This window comes from Stenella coeruleoalba (genome assembly GCF_951394435.1).
Source record: "Stenella coeruleoalba genome assembly, chromosome: 17".
Classification (NCBI taxonomy): domain Eukaryota; kingdom Metazoa; phylum Chordata; class Mammalia; order Artiodactyla; family Delphinidae; genus Stenella; species Stenella coeruleoalba.
In genome coordinates, this window is record NC_137163.1 from 932,643 (window position 1) to 958,885 (window position 26,243).

At 60.8% G+C, this 26,243-nt stretch overlaps 2 protein-coding genes across 4 annotated transcripts; one reads left to right on the plus strand and one right to left on the minus strand.

Moving 5' to 3' along the window:
* Positions 1 to 975: 975 nt before the first annotated feature.
* FAM83H (family with sequence similarity 83 member H) lies at positions 976 to 11,165 on the plus strand. Of its 3 annotated transcripts, XM_079901947.1 has the most exons (6): positions 976 to 1,093; positions 4,230 to 4,388; positions 4,828 to 5,289; positions 6,239 to 6,403; positions 6,489 to 6,613; positions 6,833 to 11,165. In XM_079901947.1, exons 3-6 carry the CDS (start codon positions 4,843 to 4,845, stop codon positions 9,576 to 9,578), a joined length of 3,483 nt encoding a protein of 1,160 aa, XP_079758073.1. In that variant the 5' UTR covers positions 976 to 1,093; positions 4,230 to 4,388; positions 4,828 to 4,842; the 3' UTR covers positions 9,579 to 11,165. The 3 variants fall into 3 exon arrangements, with proteins under 3 accessions (XP_079758073.1, XP_079758071.1, XP_079758072.1); XM_079901945.1 differs by lacking the exon at positions 4,230 to 4,388 and having other exon boundaries at positions 984 to 1,093; XM_079901946.1 differs by lacking the exon at positions 976 to 1,093 and having other exon boundaries at positions 3,898 to 4,388.
* A 1,196-nt stretch (positions 11,166 to 12,361) lies between these two features.
* MAPK15 (mitogen-activated protein kinase 15) lies at positions 12,362 to 18,565 on the minus strand (the record flags this gene model as incomplete). The annotated part of the gene is given in 21 exon segments (XM_079901793.1): positions 12,362 to 12,527; positions 12,529 to 12,545; positions 12,667 to 12,669; positions 12,673 to 12,795; positions 12,884 to 13,017; positions 13,132 to 13,309; positions 13,434 to 13,539; positions 13,657 to 13,724; positions 13,728 to 13,794; positions 14,076 to 14,133; positions 14,863 to 14,919; positions 14,922 to 14,936; positions 14,939 to 15,006; positions 15,192 to 15,222; positions 15,225 to 15,354; positions 15,457 to 15,477; positions 15,481 to 15,587; positions 16,581 to 16,671; positions 16,778 to 16,807; positions 17,200 to 17,298; positions 18,500 to 18,565. Coding segments are annotated over 21 exon segments (1,626 nt in total), but the record flags the coding sequence as incomplete, so codon positions are not given.
* Positions 18,566 to 26,243: the final 7,678 nt, after the last annotated feature.

Here is a 26,243-nt window from a genome sequence, read left to right on the forward strand (position 1 = left end):
GGACTCGGTGTGCTTGTAGGGTCCTGTATGGAGGCAGGGTTCTGTGTGCACGGGGGGTCCTATGTATGTGGGCGCTCTGTACATGTGGCATCCCTTGTGTGTGCAGGTCACTGCGTGCCTGTAGAGTCCCCTGTCCACAGGTGTGTGCAGAGGACCCCATGCAGTCAGGGTCTGTTACGCGTGAGCGTGGGCATGCCAGTGGGGTCCAATTATGTGGAGGGGGCTCGGTGCCGGGATCGGTCTGGGAGGGGACTGGTGTGGGGTGGTGTCCACACGTGTGGGAATGAAGGTCCCTTGGGTGCAGTGCTTTTCCTATACGTGTGTGGGGTCGGCGTGTGTCGGGGATCTGCGGTCAGGGTCCCTGTGTGCCCGGGGGGGTCCCAGGTACTTATGGGCGTCCGAGTATGCGGGCGTCTCTGTGCGGGCGTCGGGGTGGGGGACGTCCGGGTGTGGTGCGGGGCCCCTGTGCTCACAGGTCCCCAGGCCCTGCCCTGCCCGGGGCTCGGCACCGCCCCCACTGTCTCACCTGCTCCACCTGCCTTCCGCAGCCAGTAGGCGAGGCCAGAAGCGCCGCCCCCCGCGTGGGGCTGGCCCGTTTCCTAGCGACTGAGCCGGAACTTCGAGTCACCCTGACTTCCGGGGCGAGGGTTCAGGGGTCAGGCTCAGGGACTTTAAGCCTTCGGCGAACAGATGGGCGCCTGGGGGCGCGGGGCCCTGGAAGTCGGGGCCTCAGCGGTCTCCGGGGGTAGCGGGCCAGGGTCCCGGGTTGCGCCGCCGGGGGGCACGCCCGGGTCCGGGGCGCGGGCGGGGTCCGGGGGAGCCGGGGCACGGGCGGGGGTCCCGGGGGCGGCGGCGGGCGGGCGGCTGGCGGAGGAATGCGGGCGCGCCGCGGGTGGGGCCGCTCCGCCCCCAGGTGCTGCCCGGACAGGCAGGCGGCGGGGACTGCGGGCGGGGCGGGGGCGGGAGCGTGAATCAGGCAGCGCGGCGGGCGGGCCGCGGCAGGGAGTGGCTGCCGGACCGACCGGACCGCGAGGCCGCTGGGCGGCGGTCGGCTCCTGCTGCCCTTGTCCCGAGACCCCGCGCACCTGGCCAGGTAGGGCCCCCTCCCCGGGCTTCAGTTGGGCGGGGCGCGCGGGAGGGGGAGGCCGCGGCCGGGCCGGCGGGGTGGGGCGGGGTCGGCACCACCGGCGACCCCCCGCCGCGCGGCCTCACCTGGGCGGCCCGCCGGCCCGCACCTGGGCTGGGTCCTCGCAACCCAGAGCGGGGCGGTGGGAGCGCAAGCGCGGCCGCGTGCACGGGGGTCGGGCGGGTCTGCCCGAGCTGGGGGCGAGGGGGCGCCGCGGCCGCGTGTGCCGGTGTGGACGCGGGCGCCCTCGCTCGACGCCGGCCCAGGAGGAGCCGAGCGGGAATAGGCGCCGGGCCCGGGTCGAGCCAGCCCAGGCTGGCCCGACTTGCTCCCAACCTCGCGGCCTAGCTGGAGTCCGGAGAGGGTGCCGGGCCTGGCCTGGACCCTTCCCTGGGGCGCCCCTTCTAGGCCGTCATGGCCTGGCCTGTGGGTGGCCCGAGTGGCCAGGGCTCGGTCCGGTTCCCTCCGTAGGGTGCAGGGAGAGCAGAAGGCCCCGATTCCCTGGCGCCCAAGTCCCTGGACTTGGGTGGGTGGATGGGACACCCGGCCCAGTCGGCCTAACTCCCTGGGGTTCAGTAACCCCATCCGGCCCTGCAGTACGCACCGGAAAACTGCAGCTCACCCACTTCCAGACCATGAGCCTCCCCTGCCGGGATCTCACCCCCATGCTCTTCCACTCAGCCTAATGCCTCTGTCTGCCTGGCGCAGGGTCCGTCCACCGCGTGCACTCGCCCCAGATCCTTCCCTCCGGATAAAACCCCAGGCCTGCCCTGTGGGAAAGACTTCCGGTGGAGGCCCCTGGTATGGGAGCCCCCTAGAGCCCAGAGGGCCGTGCCTGGAGGCTTTGTCGCTGTGTCAGAGGTCAGAGGTCAGCTGCCAAAGACCGTGATTCCTTCTGAGTCATCGGCCTGGGTGGGATAAGCGCCCCTCCCTCCCTTAGGGCCGGCATTTGGTAGGCAAATGTGAGAGGAGGCACGCTGCTGGCTTCTCCACAGCTGGCTGGGAGTGGCCACTGCCCAGTCCACAGTTCAGGGGTGTGCAGACCCATGAAAGGAAACAGGCAAAGGAATAAGGTCTTCGGGACCGTGGGTATAGCCGTGTGGGCCAGGGTAGGGCCACCTGGCGGGCTCACTGGACGGGTGCCCCTTCCTGACCAGTCCTGTCGGATGAGAAGTTTCCTTGCCCACCTGGGATCCCCTGTGCCCCAACTGCATGCAGCCTGGACAGTTCGTGTTGATTCCCTTCCCCAGTGACGTAGGAGGGGATGACCTCACTTCTAGCAGGTCTCCCCGGCTTGGGAAGCGGCACCTTCAAAGGCTGTCAGCGGGATAGCGCCCCCCACCCCAGTCACATACAGTTCGAGATCACACACACACCCTGCTTCCAGATACGGGGGTCCCCCGCAGTGTGAGGGGGGGTGGGAGGAATTGGGAAATTGGGATTGACACATAGACACTACTGATGCTACGTATAAAATAGACAACTGATGGGAACATATCGATAGCACAGGGAGCTCTGCCTGACGCACTGTAGTGTAGTGGGAGGGATATATTTATACGTGTGGCTGATTCATTTTGCTGTGCAGTAGAAGCTAACACAATATAGTAAAGCAACTATACGCCAATAAAAATTAAATTAAAAAAAAGAGATACAGTGTGACCCCCCCCCCCCACAAAATGGTGTCATCAGGTACAGGGTGAAAACCTAGTACAGGCAGGCCCACACCTCGTACCCGCGTGTGCTCAGCCTCGGTCTGGTCCTGGTACAACGAGGCCGTATGTAACCGGATACCGTCGGGGGACGGTGCCCCCTCTAAGGCATGGCAGACTAGCTTTTCCTCAGACACTCAGACAAGTAGCATCTCCGCCAGGTGTGACTGAATGACACGCGGGTATGCCCCATCCCCACCTCCATGTCACATTCAGTAGCCTGTCACCTCCCAGGGAAGGTAGGCAGGAGAGGTTCCCCAGGTCATCCTGACCCCCTAACTTTCTCAGGCAACAGTCTCCAGCGGGCATGGATCCCATCCAGTCAGCAGCGTCCAGCTGCACCTGCAGGGGGTGGGGGTGGGGGGGCAGTCTGGCAGAACCACCTCCCCAGCCAGGACCGATGTTCAGGAAGCCACAGGCTAGGCAGGGTTGGCTTCCAGCGGACCCTCCTTCCAGGCTAGGGGATGAGCATCCAGGCAGTTCAGGGGTCCTGGGGCGATGGGCCCTGGGAGCCAAATAAAGCCCCCACCTGGCCTTCCAGGACCAATGACCGCTTTTACCCAGGCCAGGCCCCCATGCGGCCCTTTGGAGGCAGGTGGGCTGGAGTGGAGCCTGTGGGCGTGGTTGATGTGAAGTTGGGGGGAGCAGTGAAGGTGGGGAGGCACCACCTTTAGAGCGCGGGACGAGCCCAGTGGCCACCGCAAAGGGCTCCGACTTCCTCCGGAGTGCGGCAGGGAGCCAGGCAGTGACCAGAAACTTGGAAAGGTTGCTGCTGCCACACAGGGCCGGGCTTGGCAGGGACAGGCCTCTAAGCTCCTGGCAGGATTACAGGCCTCGGGGAGGGCTGGTGCCCGGGGTGTGGCCCAGGCAGGTGTCTGAGATGGGATGGTGGACAGGGGTCGGGGTTCGGAGGGCTGAGAGGTCAGCGAGTGGATTGTGTGCTCAGAGTGTGTGGCCCTGTAGGGCAGGTGCAGGAGCCGCCAGGGTCTGTGGATGGGGCTTAACGCTGCATCCCGGGACAAGCTCTGTGTCCTGGGCCAGGTGTGCTATCAGGCCAACCCTGACAGCTGCATTTAAAAAAAAAATGTTTTAATACAATGTTTAGAGGCTGCGCTCCATTTACAGTTACTACAAACTATTGGCTCTATCCCCCTGTTGCACAAGGCATCCTTGGGCCCGTCTTGCACCCGCTACTTTGTACCTCCCCCTCCCCCATATCTGGGTCTGCTTCTTTATTACGTTCACTAGATTGTTGTGTTTCTTTTAGGTTCTACATACAAGTGATATCATACAGTATTTGTTTTTCTGTGATGTTTCACTTAGCATAATACCCTTCAAGTTCATCCACGTTGCTGCAAATGACAAAATTTCCGTCTTCTTTATGGCTGAGACAGGTGCATTTTACAGTGGAGGTAACAGGCCAGAGGCACAGGGAGCAGCCCAGGTTCCCCCGGCACTGGGGGCAGAGACACAGGCAGCGGCCCAGCTTGTCCAGCACGCACAGTGCCAGGGGCCACGAAAATGCATTCATGTCATAAAATCAGAAGAAAAAAGTAAATATAACAGTAAAGGCTGGATTATATTTTCTTTGTTCCAACTATCATATCATTAGTGTTTTCTTGTTTTTAATGGAGGAAGGGGTCCACAAGGCCATAAAGTAACCTGAGTGGGTTTTGTGTGGAGCCAGAGCCCCTGGCAGGAAGCTGGGGCACCAGATGCTCCCTGGCTCCTGGTGAAAGCAGGGGCCTGGCTGGTACGGCCAGAGCGGCGAGAGACAGCTGGGGTGCCTGTGTCGGGGCATTCTTCTGATGTTCCCCCAGCTAGGGGGCATGCTAGGTTCTGGGGCTGCCCTGGAAGACCTCCAGGCACGGGCTGAACTCCACAGCCCACGCAAGGTCACTGACAGCCCCTTCTATGATGTGTGTCCGCATGTGTGTGTGGGGGGGCCCAGAGCCCCTGCCTCTGTAACGTGTCTTCCTGCCCTTCCCCCAGGTCCCTGGCCCCGCCATGGCCCGTCGCTCCCAGAGCTCCTCGCAGGGGGATAACCCACTGGCACCCGGGTACCTGCCACCCCACTACAAAGAATATTACCGCCTAGCAGTGGATGCACTGGCTGAGGGCGGGCCGGAGGCCTATAGCAGCTTCCTAGCGTCCGAGGGGGCACCTGCCTTCCTGTGCCCTGAGGAGCTGGAGCACGTGAGCCGCCACCTGCGGGCCCCACAGCACGTTGCCCTCGAGCCCCCCGAAAGCAGCCCTCCCAACATGGACTTCGATGGCTCCTCGGGCACCTACTGGCCTGTGAACTCAGACCAGGCAGTGCCTGAACTCGACCTGGGCTGGCCCCTGACCTTCGGCTTCCAGGGCACTGAGGTTACCACACTGGTGCAGCCGCCGCCACCTGACAGCCCCTGCATCAAGGATGAGGCTCGAAGGATGATCCGCTCTGCCCAGCAGGTGTGCTGTCACAGGCTCAGCAGGCAGTGGGGAAGGGCAGCCTGAGCTGGACCGTGAAGCATGAATAGGAGTGTGAGGGTGAAGGAGAAATACCAGCATGCCCAGCTTAGGGAGCAAGGGCGGGGCCAGGGCTGGCTGGCTAGGCGTCTCCAGGCTTCGAGCTGTGATGAGGGTTCCCTGGCAGACTTTTTCCCGGGTCATCAGGGGTTTGGTTATTTCAAGCTGCAGACTGCACAGGTTTGCTTGCCCAGGGTCATGGCCAGTGCCCAGAAACTCAGGGGCTCTGGGATGGTTGGGGTCCCTCCTTGCCTGGCTTTACTGTTGAGAGAATTCTCTCTAGTCCTGCCCTTGACCTAGCTGACAGCTTCTTACCCCTGTGCCCTCAGCACCCCAAACAGTTGGCAAATAGCAAAGGGAGGCTGTTAAACCATGGACCCTAAGGCAGCAGGTTCAGACACTAAGAACCCCTGCCTCTGCCTCTGCCCCCCGCCCCCGCCCCGGGGCAACCCTCTCCCAGGGGCAGAAATGGAGCCTCGGGCTCAGCCCTGATACCTGCCCTGGGGTCCTGGGAGCTCAGCCGTCTGTAAGGCAGGGGTGTTTGGGGGGCTTCATCTGCCTTGCCCCCTGTGCCATCAGGGCTCTGCCCTGGGCTGAACACCCGCCCCTAGCTGGAGGACAGCCCGCCCCCAGTAGGCTGCAGGCCCTGTGCCTGCCTCAGGCTCCATCATAGGCCACCTAGCAGACCAGCAGCCCATATCCCCTCTGACAGCCCCCTCCCTTCTCACCCCCATTCCATGACAGGGCCCCACTCTCCCCTGGGATGAGCTAGTGGCCATTGTTGGCATCCAGAGACAACCTGCCCTGGGGGCGGGGGCGTGGAGGTATGGCTAGAGAATGGTGGGGACCGTGGAGGGGTCTGTCCTCCGTCCCTGATTCGACCCCCCCGCAGGTGGTGGCCGTGGTGATGGACATGTTCACCGACGTGGACCTTCTCAGTGAAGTGCTGGAGGCCGCTGCGCGCCGCGTGCCGGTCTACATTCTCCTAGATGAGGTGAACGCGCAGCACTTCCTGGACATGGCTGACAAGTGCCACATCAACCTGCACCACGTGGACGTGAGTGACCGGAGGGGGGGAGGGGATGGCTGGGAGGGAAGGGGTAAGATCCCTCTTCAGAGACATGACGCCTCTCCTGCCCCAGTTCCTACGCGTGCGCACTGTGGCGGGCCCCACCTACTACTGCCGTACCGGGAAGTCCTTCAAGGGCCACGTGAAGGAGAAGTTCCTCCTAGTGGATTGTGCCGTGGTGATGAGCGGGAGCTACAGGTGCGCGCAGCCCCGTTGCCCTCCCCCAGCCCCTCCCCATTAAAGGGCCTCCTCTCCCGAAGCCCTCCTCCTGGAGCCCCTGACACAGCTCCAGCCGGTCCTGCCCCAGCCTGGCCTGGGTCATTACTCGGCCCCGCCCCTTCCCTCTAACCCTGGCCCCACCCTTTCCCCCCGACTGGTCTCGCCCCCTCCCTCTGACTGGCCCCACCCTACTCCCAGCTTTATGTGGTCCTTCGAGAAGATCCACCGGAGTCTGGCACACGTGTTCCAGGGCGAGCTGGTCTCCAGCTTCGATGAGGAATTCCGCATCCTCTTCGCACAGTCCGAGCCGCTGGTACCCTCCGCCGGGGCGCTAGCTCGCATGGACGCCTACGCCCTGGCTCCATACGCGGGGGCTGGGCCCCTCATGGGTGGCCAGGTGACCGGGGCGTTGACCCCTTTCTCCTTACCCAAACGAGCCCACCTCCTGTTCCCACCGCCTCGGGAAGAAGGCCTGGGCTTCCCCTCATTCCTTGACCCCGACCGCCACTTCCTGTCGGCCCTCCGTCGAGAGGAGTCACCGCGGATGCCGGGGGGCGCCCTGGAGCCGCACACGGGGCTGTGGCCACTGTCGCGGCATCTGGACACCGAGGCCGGACCAGGCGGGGAGCTCTTGGGCCCGCGGGGCTTCTTTCAGGCACGGCACCAAGAGATGGACGCCTTCAAAAGGCACAGCTACGCGGCCGCTGACGGCACGGGAGCCGTGGAGAATTTCGCTGCCGCGCGACAGGTGTCACGGCAGACATTCCTCGGCTACGGTGATGACTTACGCTTCCAGACCAGCCACTTCCACCGCGACCAGCTCTACCAGCAGCACTACCAGTGGGATCCGCAGCTTGCGCCAGCGCGCCCACAGGGCCCGTTCGAGAAGCTGCGCGCTGGCCGCCCTGGCTTCGCGGACCATGACGACTTCACGCTGGGCGCCGGGCAGCGCTTTCCGGAGCTCGGCCCGGACGGACACCAGCGGCTGGACTACGTGCCATCCAGTGCCTCACGGGAGGTGCGCCATGGCTCTGACCCTGCCTTCGGGCCCAGGCTCCGCGGTCTGGAACCGGCCGGGGCCCCATCTCCCAACCTGGGACAGCGCTTCCCTTGCCAAGCGGTGACGAGGCTAGGCCCAGAGACTGTGCCCAAGCCAGAGCCAGAGCGCAGAGGCCGGCCCGAGGGGCGGGCGGGACTGCGGCACTGGCGCCTCGCCTCCTACCTGAGCGGCTGTCACGGTGAGGATGCTGGCGACGAGGGCCTGCCCGCACCCATGGAGGCCGAGGCCTATGAAGACGACGTGTTGGTTTCTGGGGGCCGGGTGGCCGCCGGGGACCTGCTGACCTCGAGCTTCCGTGTGCCCACGTCCTTCCCGGGCTCCGGCAGCGGTGGTGGCGACAGCTCCGAGCCCGAGGGCCTGCAGGCCGGCCTGGCCAAGCAGGACACTTTCCGCTTGCGCCCGAACCCGCTGATCCAGCGCAGCTCGCGGCTGCGCTCCTCGCTCATCTTCAGCGCGTCACAGGCGGAGGGCACAGGCGGAGCTGCTGTGGCCACCGCGGAGAAGGAGCAGGTGGTGAGCGAGATGCCGGCGTCCGGTGGCAAGGCCATGCGCTCTGCTGTCTCCACCAAGGTGGCCGAGCTCCTGGAGAAATACAAGGGCCCGACTCGAGACGCCGGCGGCATGGGGGCAGCAGTCACGGTCGCCAGCCACAGCAAGGCTATCCTGTCCCAGGCGTGGCGGGAGGAGGTGTCGGCATCTGGGGGCGGTGGGAGCGAGCACCGCAGCCTCGAAAGCTGCCTGCTAGACCTGCGCGACTCCTTCACGCAGCAGCTGCACCAGGAGGCCAAGCGGCAGCCGGGAGCCGCCGCTCTCACCGCCACGCAGCTGCTGGACACACTGGGTGGGAGCAGCGGCGGCACTGACCGGCTGCCTTCCTGCTTCCTCTCCACCCAGGGCCGCTCCACCTCCCCGCAAGGGCGGGACAGCCCCCCACCAGAGGGGCCTGGGGCGCACCAGCCGCCCCACTCTGAGCCAAAAGGGATCCCCACCTCAGCTTACCCCGAGCAGAGGGGAAGTCCCACTGCAGGGTTTCCCAGCTGCAGAGACAGGCCCACCACGGGATTTACCGAGCAGAAGGGGAGTCCCGCTTCTGCCTACCCTGAGCACAAGGGAAGCCCGGTGCCCCCGGTGCCCCCTGTGCCGGAGCACAGGGGCAGCCTCCCCCTCCCCTTCTCCGGGGAGTCTCCAAAGACCGGGCCCACAGAGGAGGCGCCTGGCGGCCCCATGGAGATCCTGCGCAGGGGATCTGCGCGGCTGCGGCAGCTGCTGAACCCCAAGGGTGAGCGGCGCGTGGAGGATGAGGGTAGCTTCCCGGTGCCACAGGAGAATGGGCAACCTGAGAGCCCCCGGCGGCCATCGCCAAGCCGGGCTGACAGCACCGAGGCTGCCACTGGAGATGAGCGGGGCCCGCGGGGCTGCGTGGCCTCGGCCACGGCCAACGCCTTGTACAGCAGCAACCTGCGGGATGATACGAAAGCTATCCTGGAGCAGATCAGCGCCCACGGCCAGAAGCACCGCGGAGGCCCCGTGCCAACCCCGGCCCAGAGCAGCCCCGAGCTGGGCCACCCTCCAGCTGCCGGCGGCCGGGCCCCTGACGTGTCCGACAAGGACGAATGTTCCGCCATCTGCCTCGCAGACCGCCTGGGGACCCAAGGCCGGCTGAACCGCACGCTGCCAGCCAGCGCAGCGGAGCGCGACCGCCTGCTGCACCGCATGGAGAGCATGCGCAAAGAGAAGCGCGTCTACAGCCGCTTCGAGGTCTTCTGCAAAAAGGAGGAGCCCGGGGGCCCGGGGGCCGGGGAGGGCCCGGCGGAGGACACCAGGGACAGCAAGGTGGGCAAGTTCATGCCCAAGCTCCTGGGTACGTTCAAAAGCAAGAAGTGAGTCTCCTGGCCCACCAGCCCAGGTCGGGGTGCCGGCATCACGGTCAGGCAGGACACCTGGTCCTCAGCCAAAGCCTTCGGAACCGGGCTGAGCACAGCCAGAGCTTGGCTCCGCTTGAGGCGCACCCGGTGGTCCTCCCTGCCTCTTGCCCCTTGGCCTCTCCTCCCTGGGGGCTCCAGCCCCTAGCTGCCCCCCGCCCTACTTCCCCAGTTCCCGCTCTTCTCACACCTCAGTCTCTGGACCCTCAGCGCCACCTGACCTGCGTCTGACTGCACCATTTCTTTGGGCTTCAGGTCCCCTTTGGATCACCTCAGGGACCCATCTCTCTGTGCCTCAGTCCCCCATCTTTCAGGGGGCCCGCCTCTGTGCCTCAGTCCCCCATTCTCTGGGGTCCTTGTGTCTCAGGGTGTCTGTGTCTCAGGGGTCCCCTCTGCTCGTGGCCTTCTGGCTGTGCTGCGGCCTCTCCTCTGTGCCTGGCAGCCCCGTCCTCTCTCAAGGCCTCCCCCCTTCCCAGGACCTGTCCTCCCCACCTGTATCCGTGGTCGCCGGGTTCACTTCCTGCCCTGCCCCTTTCCACCCTCCTGGCAGCTCTCCTGGCGGCCCATCCCTTCAGCGTGGGGTGGTGGCCCCCGAGGGGCTGCCCTGTGCAGGACTGTGGGTGCTGCCCTCACAAAGGTCCCTGGCAGACACATGTTCACAGGTGCCATCCCCAGCCATGCCGCAGAAAGGGGCTGGATGCGGAGCTCTTGTTCCATGAGGGCAGAGGACAAGGTGCAGTGGCACCTGAGCCCCAGCCCACTGCTCTGAGGGGTCTCCATGCCCCGTGAGGTGGGAGTGGTCCTTGCCCTGCAGGTGCCCAGCAGACCCCAACTCCACCCTGTTCTGCATTCCTTGCACCTTTGTCACCAAGCCCCCCAAAATCTGTCCCAGGCTCCCCCCTTAGCTTTCTTGTGTCTTTTCTTTTACCTCCGGACAGTAGATCTGGAGTGGCACATTTGGGCACCAGATGCTTAAAACCCCCCACAGTAGGTGCTAGTACTGGTAAATTAGCGTTTGCGCCATTTCTTTTTAAATAGGTGGTTTTTCTTTTTCTTTTTTTTTTTTTTTTCAAGTATAAGGAACCCCAATTGCTCTGGCTGGGAAACGATGTAAGGAACCAGACTGCCGAGCGAGGCAGCACTTCTGACCGCGTAGCTGGTAAACGGAGGGGAGGTGGGGTAGGGGGACACCTGCTCCCTGGCGGCTCGCAGTCTGTTTACCAAAGCCACCACCCAGGTAGGCGTAACAGCAGAGACTTTGGTTCGAATGGGAAAGGTCACTGGGGAACCGGACAAGCTGGGGCATTTCTGGGCCTTCACGTGCTTGTTGAGGAGTTTGGTTTCACCTGGCCTGGTGCACAGCTGTTCTTAGCAGACCTGGCCGGGCCTATCGCTGAGGGAGGCCCTCGCAGGAAAGGGAGGTTCTGCCCAGGGAGAGGCCAGAGGCCCTCAGCGCCTGCCACCTGCGTCCTCCACGTCGTGCTCAATAAGACGTCTCCTCAAATGTGATGCTGCACATTTTGGTGTTAATAAAACAAGGCACAAAATATTCCAGCATGTTCCCCAATGTGTGTGTGTGTGTGTGTGTAATTATATGTGTACAATCACCCAGCTTTGTGCTGCAACCTGTAGCCTTATGACCTTCTCCGATTCCCTCTGGATGCGACCACCCATCCCTGTTGCGTGTACTAAAGGCCCCTCCCCCTCTACACTGCCATACCTCTACCCGCACCTTCTAACCAACACAGACCCCTTCCACCTCTCGGCCCCTTCCTGTGCAGGCCTCCCTTCACTGCCACACTTAGCTGCCTGCTGCCCATCCTCGCCGCCGCCTGGCCCTCTGTGTCGGCACAGCCCCTGGTTGCCTAGCCCAGCAGACACTTCCCAGCCTCGTCTTGAAGCTCCCATCGGCCTGGGGCTTCCCCTGGCCCGGGTGCCAGTTGTTTGGGCCTCCCTGGCCCTCCAGTCCCAGCAGCACTGCCTCTGCACTCAGGGCTGGACTTCTTGGGCCCCCTGCCCCTTTGCGGGCAGTGGCACTCACCCTAGTCTCATTTGTCCCCGTTTATCACTTGGGGCTATGCCTCAGGCTCTAGAAATGCTAACAGCTGCCCCTCGGGCAGTCCCCATCTCGTGAATAGCTCACCTCCAAGCCAGAACTGTGGTGGCCCCACGCTTGGCCTTCCCCCAAGCCCTGTTCTCTCTGCCTTTGAACCTCTCTTGTAGCTGCCAGGTCTGGGTCCACCCTCTGTGCAGCTCTCCTTGCCCAAGCCTCGCCCTTCCCCCGCAGCAGCCCGTGTCTTTTACAGTAGGGCAGAGCTTCCTGCCAAGCTGGGATCTGATGTGCTCAAGCGCCAGGCAGGCCTGCTGTGGACAAAGGTGACCAGACAGGAGCCCAGGGTGACAGCATATGGTGCCCACGAGGCTTCTCAAGGGCTGTGTCCTCGAAAAGGGGTGGGCTGCAGGAAGCCGAGGAGGAAGGTTGGGTCGGCAGGCTGGGACACACAGACCACACTTTACTGGAGAAGGTGACTGAGGCTGGAGTGTGAACCTCATCTACTCCCCCAGAGAGGCCTGGACAAGCTGCAGAACTCAAATGTGCCCAGGAGAGGGCGGGTTGGGGAAAAGGTGGGTGGAGAGCGCTGGGGTCTGGGGCGGGGGGGGGGGGGGAGGCCTGGAGGAGGGGCAATCCAGGGACTAGGGGAGGGGCGCGGGGCTGGGTGCCGGGGATGGCCGGTTGAAGACCCATAGGGCGGCTCAGGCGCGGGGTCCGGGGAGCAGGGGCAGGCAGCCCGGCGCCGAGTGGCAGACGGTACCGTAGGCTTGGGAGCAGCCCCCGAGCACGGCCCGCGCGGCCCCCTGGGCCTCCTGCGAGGCCGAGGCGCTGAACATCCTCCGGCCGGGCCGGCCTCCGGGGAGGCCGGGGAGGAACCTGCAAGCAGACGAGGACCGTCGTAGAAGGCGTGGAGGGAGTGACCTGAGGCGAGGGAAGCGGACGGGGGACGGGGAAGGAAGGTGGAAGGGAGGGGAGGGCGGGAGGGGCGCGGGCTCACCGGTCACGCGCCGGCCGCGTTGCCACCACGGCCCGGGTTCCGGTCACTCGGGATCAAGGCCTGGACGGCCACCTGGGCGGCGGCCTGCGAGGTCAAGGAGGGCGCCGCCCCCCTCCCGCTGGGCTTCACCTAGGAAGGGGTGTGTCGCAGGATCACTGGCACCGTCGCGAAGGATCTGCGGGAGGGGTCCTCCCGTGCCCCCCTTCCCACGACCTACCCAGCAGGATGCCGAGGGGAGCCCTGCCGTCGCCCAGCGGGGCCCTTTCCCTCTCCCAAGACCTCCTGGGGGCGGAGGCTGGTGCAGGGGGGCCGAGCTCTGCCTGGGAGGGTCCTTGGCTCCGCCGGGGACATCTGTGGGGTCGGAAGCTCAAGTCCCGAGTCAGGGGTCCCGCGCTGCTGGCGGTTGGTGGCCCCACACAGCAGGGACCCCAGCAGCTCTGCGCGGGCGGCCGCCAGACCACACACCGTGCGCGGGGCCGTGACCGGGGTTACTTCGAGGCCGGCGTCCGGGCTTCCGTGCAGGCGAGCCCGAGGGCAGCTTGGCCGCGGCTCTGGGTTTGAGTGGGGGCGCCGGGGGCGTGGGGACGCCGCCCAGGCCCGTCTCCCTCGGGACGCGGCCGTTACCCAGGCGCTCCAGGATCATCTGCGAGAGGCGAGGGGCGCTCGGAGGTGCGCGGGATGGGCGTCAGGGGGTTGGGGGTCGCTGGGGCGGGGGAGGCCTCGAGGGTGCGTGCACGGGGGATGATGGGGGTCGCGGGCCGGAGCACCTGATAGAGGCGGCTGCGATATTCGGTGGCCGAGAGCTGGGCTCCTTCGTGCACCGGGAGCCGCACGTCCGCCTCCAGGGTGCACTCCCGGGCCGGGCAGTGGAACCTGCGGGGCGCCGGCGAGGCGGGTGCTGGAGAGGCGAGACCTGGGCTGCCGGCGGGCGAGCCCCTGCGACCTCTCCGACCCACAGCAACCGCTGCCCGGCCGCCGGGCCTCCCCTACCTCTGCACGTAGGGGTGCTGCAGGGCCTGGGCCGCGCTGAGCCGCTTGTCGGGGGCAAACACCAGGGGTCACTCGCGGTGGTCCAGGACCTCTGGGGGGGTGTCGGGCGGCAGGAGGTCGTCCAGTGTCGGGCCCGGCCTGTGGGCAGCCGGCCTATCAGCCGCTCCAGGGTCCGCCCCCCCTTCCTGCTCCCTGCTCCCTCCCTAGCACCACCCTCGGGCAGCGCGCAGGCGCGTCAGAGCCCTGCTTCCCTTCAGGTCTCCTTCTCTCCAAGGCCTGGTGCAGCTCCTGCCGCCGGCCAGGGCGAGCTGCGCCCACACTGGGGCTTCCTCGTTTTTAGCCTGGGCAACAGTTTCTGGGCTGGGGACCCTGAAGGTGCGGTAAGGGCGCTGGGCTGGCTCCGAAGCCCCCGCACTCACCGGGACCCCAGGCGCTGCACAACCGAGGCGCCGGAGCCAGCGCCGAGAGCCAGGAGGTCTGGGAGCGGGCGCCGAAGGCGCTGTAATCAGGAGTCCCGAAGGTGGTCGGGCGGGCAGCTCAGGGGGGTCGCCGGCCACCCCTTCTGACCCGTTGAGCGACCTCCTCTCTGCAGGGCCTTGGCTCTCTGGCAGGGCTCAAACCCCGAATACCGGGTCGGGCGCCGCCACTCGTGCATAAGCACACCCACACGTGCGCCAGTCCTTGCACAGGCCTGCACCCTCCGTAGGCTGCACGCTCACACGTGCACACGCGTCCCCCATACCCTGTGCTCCCACCTCCACAGGGGAGCCCCTTGCCTTCTCCACCAGAGCAGAAACCCGGGGAGAGGACAGGGCTCCTCCAACGCTGTCCTTCGTCCCTCTCCCCCAGGGAGAAGGAAGGACCCCTGCTTCACCCCTCCGCAGAGCTAGTGCCCTTGTCCTGACCCAGATGGACCCTTCATGAGCACTCTTTGACCCTCGTGGACCCTGTGGCCCCGGTGGGCTCTGTCCAGTTGCTCCCCGAAACCCCCAGCAGCTCCTCTCTGGTTCCACCCTCGGCAAGGCCTGCCCTTTCCACTCTTCCCAAGGCTTCCGGACCCTCCCCGTCCCTCCACCTTCACGTCCCCACCCCCATCCCCTCCCGGGCTGTCCTCCGTTCTCAGTCCTGGTCCGGCAGGTGCTGCCCCTCCCACAGCTGTGTGCTCTGACCCTCAGTGTCCCTGGTGCCCAGTGTGCCCGCACACACACTCGCCGTCCTCGGAGGGTGGTGGGATGCCCTCCAGGATCAGCCCCAGCTGGTGAGCGTGGACGTGCCGGGGACAGGGGCCGCCCCGCTAGCATCTCCCCCAGGATGCGGCCCAGACTCCACATGTCCACCCCGGGGGTGTACCTGGGGCAGGGAGGGCTGGTGTTGTTGGGGGAGCCCCAGAGGCGGAGGTGGGGGTGGGAGGAGGTACTTCTGGGGGGTCTCGGACACTGGGGGCATAAGAAGGCCCAAGTGCCCTGGCGGGGCAGGAGAGCACAGGGGGACCTGTAGGGGGAGGTGGCGGCAGGATGGGGGTAGGTCACCGTTACCAGCTCGAGGACAGGAACACCTCCGGAGCCCGTACCATCGCGTGGCCACGTGCTCCGTCAGGGCATGGCCCTCGGGCCCCTCAGGGAGGCCGCTGAGGGGGTGGGCGAGGCCAAAGTCGCAGAGCTTCACCAAACAGCTGGCGTCCAGGAGAACGCTGGATGGCTCGGGAAAAGAGGTGGGCTGAGGGCTAACATGGGTGGCGGCTTGAGGACCCTGGGGTGGGGTGTGGGCCGTGGAGCTCGGTGGACAGGGCTTGGGCGGCACCTTCTGGTCCTGGTGGATAACTCATCCTGAATGAATGAACTTGGTGGCCCGCAGGAGCTGGTGGAAGACGTAGCGCTTGTGGCTGTCCTTTAGCAGTGTGCCCTTGCAGATGACGGCATTCGGGTCGGTGTCTGGGGGGTGTGCATGTCAGTCTGGTGGGCCTGGGGAGAGCGGGCCAGTCTGGCCCACTTTGAGCCCTCATGGCGGCACCTCAGCCTGCCCAGTGCCCAGACCTCAGGTCCCACTGCAGCCTCAGAGCCGTGTCCTGGGCGCGCGCACTGCCCAGGAGCCCCTGCTGGCTTCTCAAGCTTGTCCACTGCCTTTGTTGGCACAGCAATAAAAGTTTGTGGAATTATTTTTATACTTTATTTCATGTTGCCTTTGTTTTATCAAATGAGTAGAAAAAAGAAAATGCAGGGCTTCCCTGGTGGCGCAGTGGTTAAGAATCCGCCTGCCAATGCAGGGGACACGGGTTCGAGCCCTGGTCCGGGAAGATCCCACATGCCGCGGAGCAACTAAGCCCGTGCGAGCTGCGCCCACACTGGGGCTTCCTCGTTTTTAGCCTGGGCAACAGTTTCTGGGCTGGGGACCCTGAAGGTGCGGTAAGGGCGCTGGGCTGGCTCCGAAGCCCCCGCCACAACTGCTGAGCCTGCGCTCTAGAACCCGCGAGCCACAACTACTGAGCCCGTGTACCACAACTACTGAAGCCCGCAGGCCTAGAGCCCGTGCTCTCCAACAAGAGAAGCCACCGCGATGAGAAGCCTGCGCACTGCGACAAAGAGTAGCCCCCGCTCGCCACAACTAGAGAAAGCCCGCGTGCAGCAGCGAAGACCAGAAGTTAAATAAATGAATAAAAATTTTAAAAATTAAAAAACAACAAATGCAGCTGCAAGCAATGGACAAAGCAGAAACCTCACAGAGAGGGTTCAAGATACCTGCCACCAGGCCTGGGGGGCTGACACTCTCCAGCTCCACAGGGACACTGCCCAAGCTGAGTGCACTGGCTACTGCGGGGACCAAGCAGCAAAGGAACATACAGAGGGAGCCAGACCACTGGGATGTGGGTGGGAGGATCCTGGGCCGGGACAAAGGTGGGGCTGGGGTCTGAGGGAGGCCTCACTCACCCATAGACTCAAACACCAGGTAAATGTCCCTGTCATTCTCTGCCCGGATCACACCCGGGAGGCGGATGATGTTGGGACGGTCCCCAAACTCCTGGGGAGAGAGCGGGGGCTGTGTCCTGGGGGTCAAGGGGCCACACTTCCCCCTTATTTGGCGAGACTGCACCTGGAGAAGCAGGCAGACGGCCTTGGCCACTCACTCGGAGAGGCATGATTTCCCGGAACGTCCTCTGGAAGGAGACAGAAACGTGCGTGTGGCTGCAGAGCAAGAAGGAAGCCCGTGTCTGGAGAGGATGCGAAGGGACTGATGCTCGCCACCTGCACACCCGCTGGCCCACGAGGTCGCAGGGGGCGGTGCTCTGAGAAATGCCACAAACCTGCTGTGACTGGGCTTCAAGCTGCGCCTTTCCCACAAGGCAGCAGGGGGGCCGCCCCACAGCCCTGCCTCATCCTTTCCCACAAGGCAGCAGGGGGGCCGCCCCACAGCCCTGCCTCATCCTTTCCCACAAGGCAGCAGGGGGGCCGCCCCACAGCCCTGCCTCATCCTTTCCCACAAGGCAGCAGGGGGGCCGCCCCACAGCCCTGCCTCATCCTTTCCCACACCGCTTTCCTACTCACTTACTTGGGCATCCGTCTTGTCCTTGAAGGCATCAAAGATTTTCTTGATGGCCACGACCTCGCCAGTCCTCTGATCCACCGCCTTCCACACGATGCTGTAGGCCTGGGGAGGAGGGCGGTCAGCCTGCTTGGCATAGGGCCATCCTCTGCCCGGCCAGACCGCCCCCTGCAGACATGAGCCTCCTCCTTCCTGCTCTGGTTCCGGGGGAGGGATGCTGTGTGGTGAGGGGCGAGGCCCCCGAGGGGCCTCCAGTGGAGGCTGATAGGAACAAAGGGGGATTGGAGACCAGAGAGTATCTGGGGAGGCCCCAGGAGGATATGAGGTCACAGATGGGAGGGAGCTCCTGGGCAGGATCTGAAGCCTGCCCCTTCTCCGACAGTCACCCTGATCCCTCTCTCGTATACCTCATCCAGCCTGTCAGCAAATCCTGTTGGTTCCACATTCAGGATTCATCAGAATCCGAAGACTTTCTACCATCTCTGCTGCCCCCGCCCTGGTCTGAGCCTCTGGCACCTCCAGCCTGTATCACTACACTGATCTCTTAACTACTCTCTCTCACCCACTCCCACTGTTCATCCTCAACAGAGTGGGCGGGGCGAGCCTTGTAAGGTGGTACCAATGGCTGCTGCCCTCCCCGTGTCACTCACAGTAGCAGCCAAAGTCCTTGCAGTTCCCCAAAGCCCCACATGATAAGCCCATCCCCCTAGAACTCCTATCCTGTTACCTCAACCCTGCTGTTTCCCAACAGCCCAGCAGGTCCTGGCCTCAGGGCCTTTGCACTGCTGCTTGCACTGTCTGAAACTTTCTTTTCTCCCCTCCCTCATCACACACTTGCACACACCCAGTGACCCACCTTCACACATACACTCTCACACAGTCCCACATGCTCACACAATCACAATCACAAATGCACATGGGGTCACACAAGGTTCTCCACTCTGCCCACTCAGTTTACTGGCTCAGGCCCTTCCCCCTCAGCGACTGGATCACGTGTGCCCGGTCTCCCTAGAGCATTCTGTGGGCACGGGAGGGGCAGCCCGGGAGCCGGGAGTGGTGGGTGGGGACGGTGGGTGGATGGTGCACCAGGGTCCGAACTGAGGTCTTGGGGGTCCTGGCTGTCACCTGTCTCCCAGAGCCAGATGACAAGTTCCCTGGGAACAGGCCACACCTCCAACTCGTGGAGGAGGCAGGACCCAAGGCCAGGAGTCCCTGGCAGAGTGGAAGGCCACAGTCCTCCGACTGGCCCTGCCCACGCCCTGCAGGTGGCCTGGTCCGGCGGACGCCCGGGCGCCTCCGAGCTCATCCCCTTTCCGAACCGCAGCCTGAGCAGGTATCGCTGGGCAACGTGACGGTCCATCTCGGCGGCGCATATGCCGGCTGGTGGGCGTCAGGAGGCCTCCAGACACGAGCTGGGCTCGAACTGTTGAAAGCCGTTGCCTCGGGAACCGACGGCGGAGCCCTCCCTGCGCCTGCGCCGGGGCGGGGCAGAGCGGGGTCTGCAGCCCAAGCCCCGCCCAATCCGGGGCTGCCGTGGAGCCCCACCCCGCAGTCCCGCCCCCTCGGCACCGCCCCCGGACCCTCGCCGCCTTGCCGACCGCCCTTCCGCGTGGCCCAGGCCAGAGCCCAGAAGGTGCCCCTCTCCGCCTTCCGCCCCCCGCCCCACCTGCGGCCAAGGAGCCTGCTGCAGCCTCCAGAACCTCTCCACCAATCCGGGCCTTTGCACGTGCAGTGCCCACCGCCCGGGACGCTCTTTCCTCCCTCCGCCTTGCTTCTCCGGTCTCTGCTAAGGGGGTGCCGACGGTTAGGGTGTCATTCGCAGACAGCCCCTCCACTCCTTGGGCATTTGGCGGCAGGGGCCGGGCCATCCCCAGCGGGTGCGAGCGCTTGAGCTGGGCAGGCGCTGAGGCACCGCCAGGAAACTAGGGGTTAGTTCCAGGACGGGAGTCCCGGCAAGCGGCTGGGAGAGCAAACCTGGAGGCGGTGGGAGTCTGTGAGACTGGCTGAGAGGGGGCTGCCGTGCGCAGAGGTCAAGCGCTCGCAGAAAAAGGAAGCCAGGTAAGGGGGCCGACGGGCGGGGGTAGCCAGGGCAGGAAGTGGGAGCACCGAGGGGACAGCCAGGCAAAGGCCCCGAGTGGGAGTGTGCCTGGCGCGTTGGAGCCACAAGGAGGCCCCGTGTGGCTGGAGCCCAGGGATGGAGACCAAGGTGTCAGCAGGGGGCGGTGGGCAAAGCTGGAGGGATCTTCCCCGACCAGGGCTCGAACCTGTGTCCCCTGCACTGGCAGGCGGATTCTTGACCGCTGTGCCACCAGCCCAAGAAGCATTTGTTAAGTTCATGAATATTTTGTGCGGAACCGAATTCGCAGGTGCTTTGAAGGAAAAAGCTACTTCCCGTGTCTTTCAGCGTCTCCTATAGCATTCATAGAGTGCCCTATTCTTAGGCCCCAATAAATATTTTTGGTAGATACAGTGAAGAGGATGCTTCGTCATATGATTTTATATAGCATGCTGAATGATCTTTCTAGAGGATATAATTTTTTACAAGAATAATTTCCCAGCGATATGTAATAGAGCACTGAGTCAACTAGTAGTCAAGAAATGGAGCCTCTAATCCCAGTTCTGGAACGGACTCACTGTGTGACAATGGACAAGTGACATAACTTTGCAACTCTGCAGCATCCTCGTCTGTAAACAGGGATATGGAAAAAATCAGAGCTAGAAGGACCTGAAAGCTTTTAGTCACATAGAAACACTAGCACATTGTACAAAATATACAAGGAAGTTCATGGCAGTATTGCTTGCAATTGTGAAAAACTGGAAACAACCTATGAGTACCTCAAGAGGAGACTACATAAATGAGGTCATGAAAAGCAAAGGAGGACAGAAATTGTCACACACCAGAGAACACTAAGGAGATATGATAACTAAAGGCACCGTGGGTTGGATTCTGGAACTGAGAAAGGACAGCAGTGGGAAAACTGGTGAAATTTGAATCAAGCCTGGAGTTTAGTTTATACACAGGCTATACAATGTCCCGGGAGGACTTATGATGAGAAAAATGTCAATCACAGCTTTAAGCCCTTGGTTGGGAAGGAGCCAATGAGAAAGCGCATTGGAAGGGGATGTATGTGCCGTTTCATTCACAGGAAATCGGTAACGGATGATCCTTTCCTTGCACTTTCCACCCAGCAATAACCTTGTGCTCCTGGTGCTTGAAGAGCCTCGATATCCTGGTGAAGAGAATTCCCGAGCTTGGGCAGCTGACCCCCTTTCCAGCCACCTGGGTGACCTGGACGTCCCAGCTCAGGCTGAAGCGGGGGAGGAAGATGTGCTGAAGCCTACACCTCTGCTCTGCCGCTCCTGCGCTGACCGCTGGCCAGCTTCCTAGGAACCAGAGGGAGGCGAAAGCCCAGGCCTCCCTGCCACACGCGTGGCCCCGACGCGGCCTCTGGGGCACCTTCTGGCTTGCGGACGTTGCTTCCATGTTATCTGCCATGAGCCTCACGGACCACTGTCCTCCTCTAGCTCAAGTGACTTGGCTTGAAATTCAGTCATTCATTTTTCTGATTGATCGAGCCTGCTGTTGCAGTTCTCCACTGGGTGTTTAATTCTTCGTTTCTGTTGGATTCTTCAGCACCACAATTTCTGTTTGGTTCTTTTTTATGATTTCTGTCTCATTGTTGAAATTCTTGTTTTGTTCACGTGTTGTTTTCTTGGTATTGTTATCTGTCTTCGTTCTCTTGTAGCTCACTAACAATTTGGCGATCTCTATAAAAAAAGGTATAATGCATGTATCATTTGATTCAAAAGGAATTTGTCATACAAAAATCTCACAAGCGGGCAAAAATAGTTTTCGGTAGCATTGTCTTAGTAGGGAAAAGTTGGTGGCAATGTAAGTGTTCGTCAGTATCAGACTGGTTAAATTAATCATACTTCAATTATGCTATACAGCTATTATTATATATAGAATACCACGTAGCTAGTAATGTGTTTTACAATATTATATCTATATATACTGCCCTGAAAAAGTTACTGAAGATATATTGTTAAGCAAATAAAACATTTACAACAAAAAAATAAATAAATAAAATTAGGGACAAAGGATTTGAATAGACGTATCTCCAAAGAAGATATACAAATGGTCAGCGCCACAGGAGAAGATGCTCAGCGCCACAGGAGAAGATGCTCAACGTCGTTAGCAATCGGGGAAATGCAATCAAGACACATGAGGCCACGCTCAGTCACTAGGATGACTTTCAGAAAAAAGTCTTGGCAAGGATGGCGAGAAGTCAGAACTCATACGGTGCTGGTGGGATGTCAGTGGTGCAGCTGCTGTGCAAAAGTGTTTGGCAAGTCCTCGAAAAGTTAAAGATAGAATTACCATACGATCCAGCAATTCCACTTCTGGGTATATATCCAAAATAACTGAAAACAGGTATTCAAACAAATGCTTGTACACACGTGTTCACAACAGCCTCTTCACAAAAGCCAAAAGGTGAAAACAACACAAATGCCCATCAACTGATGAATGGGTAAAGAAGATATTATCTATACAGACAACAGAATATAATTCAGCCGTAGAAAGGAATGAAGTACTGACATGTGCTGCAATGTGGATGAGCCTGGGAAGCATTATGCTAAGTGAAATAAGTCAGATACAGGAAGCCGCATATTATATGATCCACTTAAATGAAATATTCAGAATAAGTACCTCCACAGACAGGGAAAGCAGGTTGGTGGCTCCCAGGGGTTGAGGGGAGGGGAGACGGGTAGTGACTGCTTAATGGGTACAGGGTTCCTTCTGGGGGTGATGAAAATGTTTTGTAACCACATAGCAGTGGTGGTTACACAACATTGTGAGGGTACCAAATGCCGCTAACGTGTATACTTCAAGATGGTTGATTTCATGTTATGTGATTTCACCTAAAAAAAAAGAAGTTACAAGGCTCGGGAGGAAGCAGCAAAAAGGAAGCCGTATCCAGGAGAGAAATAAGCTGATAGAGCCAGCCCCATGAATGACAGAGATGGTGGAATTGCCAGTGACGCTAAAAACAGCTACCATAAGTATGCTCGTGGATATAAAGAAAGCATGAATACAGTGAAATCAGAAAGGACAGAGATGGTGGAATTGGCAACGACTCTAAAAACAGCTACCATAAGTATGCTCGTGGATATAAAGAAAGCATGAATACAGTGAAATAAGAAAGGAAAATTATTAAAAAGAACCAAATGGAATTTCTAGAGCCGAAAAATAAATATCTGAAATGAAAAACTCAGTGGATGGACACAGCAGAAAAAATGAGCAGTGAACTCAAATACACAGCAATATAAACTATCCAAATTGAAACCCACAGGAAAAAAAAAAAACCTCACTGACCTGTGGGACAGTGTCAACAAAAGGGGGGTGCAGAAAGCATGTTTGAGAAAGTAATGGCTGAAATTTTTGCCAATTTAAAGAAAAAATTAGATATTCACAGATCCAGGAATTTAAATGAAGCCCAGGTAGGAAAAACACAAAGGAACTCGTAACTAAATTGCTGAAAACAGTGATAAAGAAAAAATACTAAAAGTAACCAAAGAAATTTACATGCAGAGGAACAAAAATAAGCATAACTGCAGAGTTTTTATCAGAAAAAAACAATTCAAAGCAGAAGGAAAAGCAATGACATCATTAATGTACTCAGAGGGAAAAAATGTGAATCTAGAGTTCTCGAACCAATCCCTAAAAATGTAGTGTATAGAAAGCATACAGAAGAGATTACAAATGAGAAGCTGGGTACGGTTAAAGTGGAACCTAGCGTTAAAAAATTAGAAGAGTGGCCAAACAGGAGAGGGGATTCTTCAGGCTGGAAATGAACTAAATCTGGTGAGAAACATGGTACCGTGGAAACCGCTGGAGCCTTTAGTGGAAAGCCTCCTGCCAGCGGAAATGGCTGATATAATCATCATTAAATGACTCGTGCATTGATGGAAAGAGGACGTAATTAAATGTTCTGTTATATTAAAAATGTTTTCATATTATTGACATCTTGTAATCAAGAAGACTGATACAGAACATAAAAATAAACGTAAAATTAGAAAACTAACAGAGGAATTACGAGTGTCAGGAATGAAAGACTACATTCCTACCAGATCCTTCGAACATTGAAAATAAGGGTTTATTGTCAACAACCTCCCACCAATACATTTGATAACTTAGATGAGATGGCAAGTCCATTGAATGAGTGGGAGTATTACCCAAATATAATCAATAATAAACATAAAGGGCTTCCCTGGTGGCGCAGTGGTTGAGAGTCCGCCTGCCGATGCAGGGGACACGGGTTCGTGCCCCGGTCCGGGAAGATCCCACATGCCGCGGAGCGGCTGGGCCCGTGAGCCATGGCCGCTGAGCCTGCGTGTCCGGAGCCTGTGCTCCGCAACGGGAGAGGCCACAACAGTGAAAGGCGCACGTACCACAAAAAAAAAAACAAAACAAAAAAAACATAAAGATAAACTGAAAAACTCTATGGCCACAAGGACGGAGAGAACAGAAGGCCCATCGATGGAAATGGAGGAAGGACTGATCACCACTTGGACAGGCTGAAAGGGATGACAGCTGGACTCACTACGGAGGGTCCGAGGTGAGGAGCGGGCCGAGAGGCCAGGAAGGTTGGCATGCTTGACTCGGAAGGCACAGCTGGGCGTTCCCCCAGCTGCGGGCAGCAGGAAAGGCAAGTGGGAGCCGTGGTAAACTCAGTCGACAAGAGCGGGGCCTGGTGGGGGGGGGCGCGGAGCAGTCCAACGCAGCTGCTGGCGGCAGTGGGACCTCTGGCCCCTGGAGCAGCAGGGACGTGTGCCAGCTAGCAGGCCAGCCCCTCTTCTCCCTGCCTTCCCCCAGGAACCCGCAGCCAAAGGAGGCCTCAGCCCTGCCATTCTGCCGCCAAGAACGTGGCCCTAAGCAGAATTATCCCCAAATCAGTGAGTTTCAGCAAAAAAGGAATTCTGCAGCATGAACTTCATTACATTTACTTAATTATTAAATCAGATTTTCAGTGGACATTTGATTCATCCATTAGTAATTTTTTAATCTGCTATTATGTGTTTTCTCTTGGGGCCATTATTTCTACCCAGTCCAGCTTTCCCTTGTCCAAATATCCTGGCAGATGTAAATTTTGTCAAGTTATTATTTTCTCATCGGTTGTCAGTTACAGTTTGATTGCGTGCAGTTGTACCTTCGCCTTAGTTTCGAGTGCGGTGTTGACTCGGGGTATTTACTATGCACTGAGAAGTGTGGGGGCTGTGCATTTAATTTTTAGCTGACCCACGGGGAGATCGTGTGCAGTTTGGGGGGCCTCATCCAGGAGGCCCAGAGTTAGGGGGAGCGGGCGTGTGGCAGGTCAAACCCCCCAGGTTGAAACGATCTGGCCTAAACCTCCTGCTTCATCCATCACCAGCCTCCTTGTGACCCTGGAGACCAGCTCACAGGGGTCGCACCTCCCACACTGCAGAGTGTCACAGTCTGAGTATGGGCCCCACCCCTTCCTTCCCCTCGGCGTCCAAGTCTGAGTAGATATCAGCTGTGTCCCCATGTGTGTCACAGTGTAGCCCACCGCTCACCCTGTTTCCGGTGCAGCCCCCGACCCTGTGGGGTGGACCTGCTGTGCTCCCCTGGGTCTGGGTCTCTGAAGTTGGGCTCCCCTCTCTCCTGCTCCCAGTGTGGGCTATGGACCCAGGTACCCCAGGTCACTCCAGGCACCTGCCTGGGCCCCTCCCAGGAGAGCACCTCGGGGTTGTAGCTGTGGTTGTCTCTAGATCATGTGGCCAGACTTGGAAACGGGGGTCCCCCGAGGGGGTGCGCCCCCCAGCCGGGCGCCTCCTCGTGGCTGTCTCTCAGGGGCATCTGAGCCAGCCCGTGGAGGTGGGCGCTGGCATCGCCATCGGGGCCTCCACAGGGCTCTGGGCCTCCTTCTGTTTGTCATCCTCTTCCTCACAAACAGGTAGGGGAGCACCCCTGGGAGGGGGGGCATGCACACCAACCCGGACCACACCCCGAGGCCCAGCCGCCCCGGTCTGGAGGACCGGGGAGCCAAGCCCACAGGCCCTGGGCTCCAGCGAAGCCTCTCCCCGAAGCTGCGACCCCGCTGACGCTGAGGAGGCCAGGGCCCGGCTCACCGCAGCAGCGTCGCCGCAGAGCCCCAGCCGGCCCGCACGCGCTCTGCACGTACACGCACCCCGGGGCTCCCGCTGCTCCCGCCGCCTTGGCTCATGGGACTCGGGTGGCGGGGCTGCCGTGTCCCTCACTGCACCGCGCGTCTGGACGGGGTACTTCCTCCAGGGGCGCCATGGCTGTGGGAGCTGACGCACATCGTGGCCTGGATCTGGTCCTTCCGCCTGGGGCTGACCGTGAGCCTCGTGTGGGTCTGGCGCCGATTCCAAGGTACTTGGCTGTGGAGGGGCCGCCACTGGAGGACGGGTGCCTGGCCCAGGGCCAGCTTAGGTTGGGGTGAGGGGAGGGGGTGGGGCAGGTCTGCAGGCAGCGCACAAGCTGGGATATAGGGGAGGGGACAGACTTGGGTCCTGCCCAGGGCACAGAGAACAGCTGGGTCTGGGCTCTCCAGGGCTTGACCTCAGCCAGAGGACGCACTGGATAGACAGGCTCTCCTGGACCTCACTCACATTCCTGCCCATCCTCCCCTTTGCCATGGTGATCGCCATCAGCGCTGCGCTTCTGATCAACGGACAAGGTACCGGGGTGGGGCTGAGGCAGCCCTACTGCCAGGCCCCCAGGGTCCCTTTGTCTGACCTCTGCTCAGCATCTGGCCGCCTCTGTGGTGTCAGACTCCCACCGGGGCTGAGCTCCAAGGACAGGGTCTCTGGCATCACCTGAAGCCACCCCCACCTCCACAGGTCCACTTGGCCTTGGCAGGTGGAAGGGTCATAGGCACTGGCCATGTGGCCTCAGGCTGCCGTGGAGCGGGATTCAATTAGAAGCAGCTGGCTCCTCCCTTTGCCCCAGGGCACAGGGCAGGGACGGGAGAGGACTCAGCCAGAGAGGCAGTGCACACAGTGGG

Bases quoted from the DNA above. Each gene is read 5' to 3' on its own strand.
- FAM83H (XM_079901947.1), top strand. From the start codon at position 4,843: ATGGCCCGTCGCTCCCAGAGCTCCTCGCAGGGGGATAACCCACTGGCA. The intron at 5,290-6,238 runs GTGTGCTGTCAC...ACCCCCCCGCAG, and splicing joins TGATCCGCTCTGCCCAGCAG to GTGGTGGCCGTGGTGATGGA. The intron at 6,614-6,832 runs GTGCGCGCAGCC...CCCTACTCCCAG, and splicing joins GTGATGAGCGGGAGCTACAG to CTTTATGTGGTCCTTCGAGA.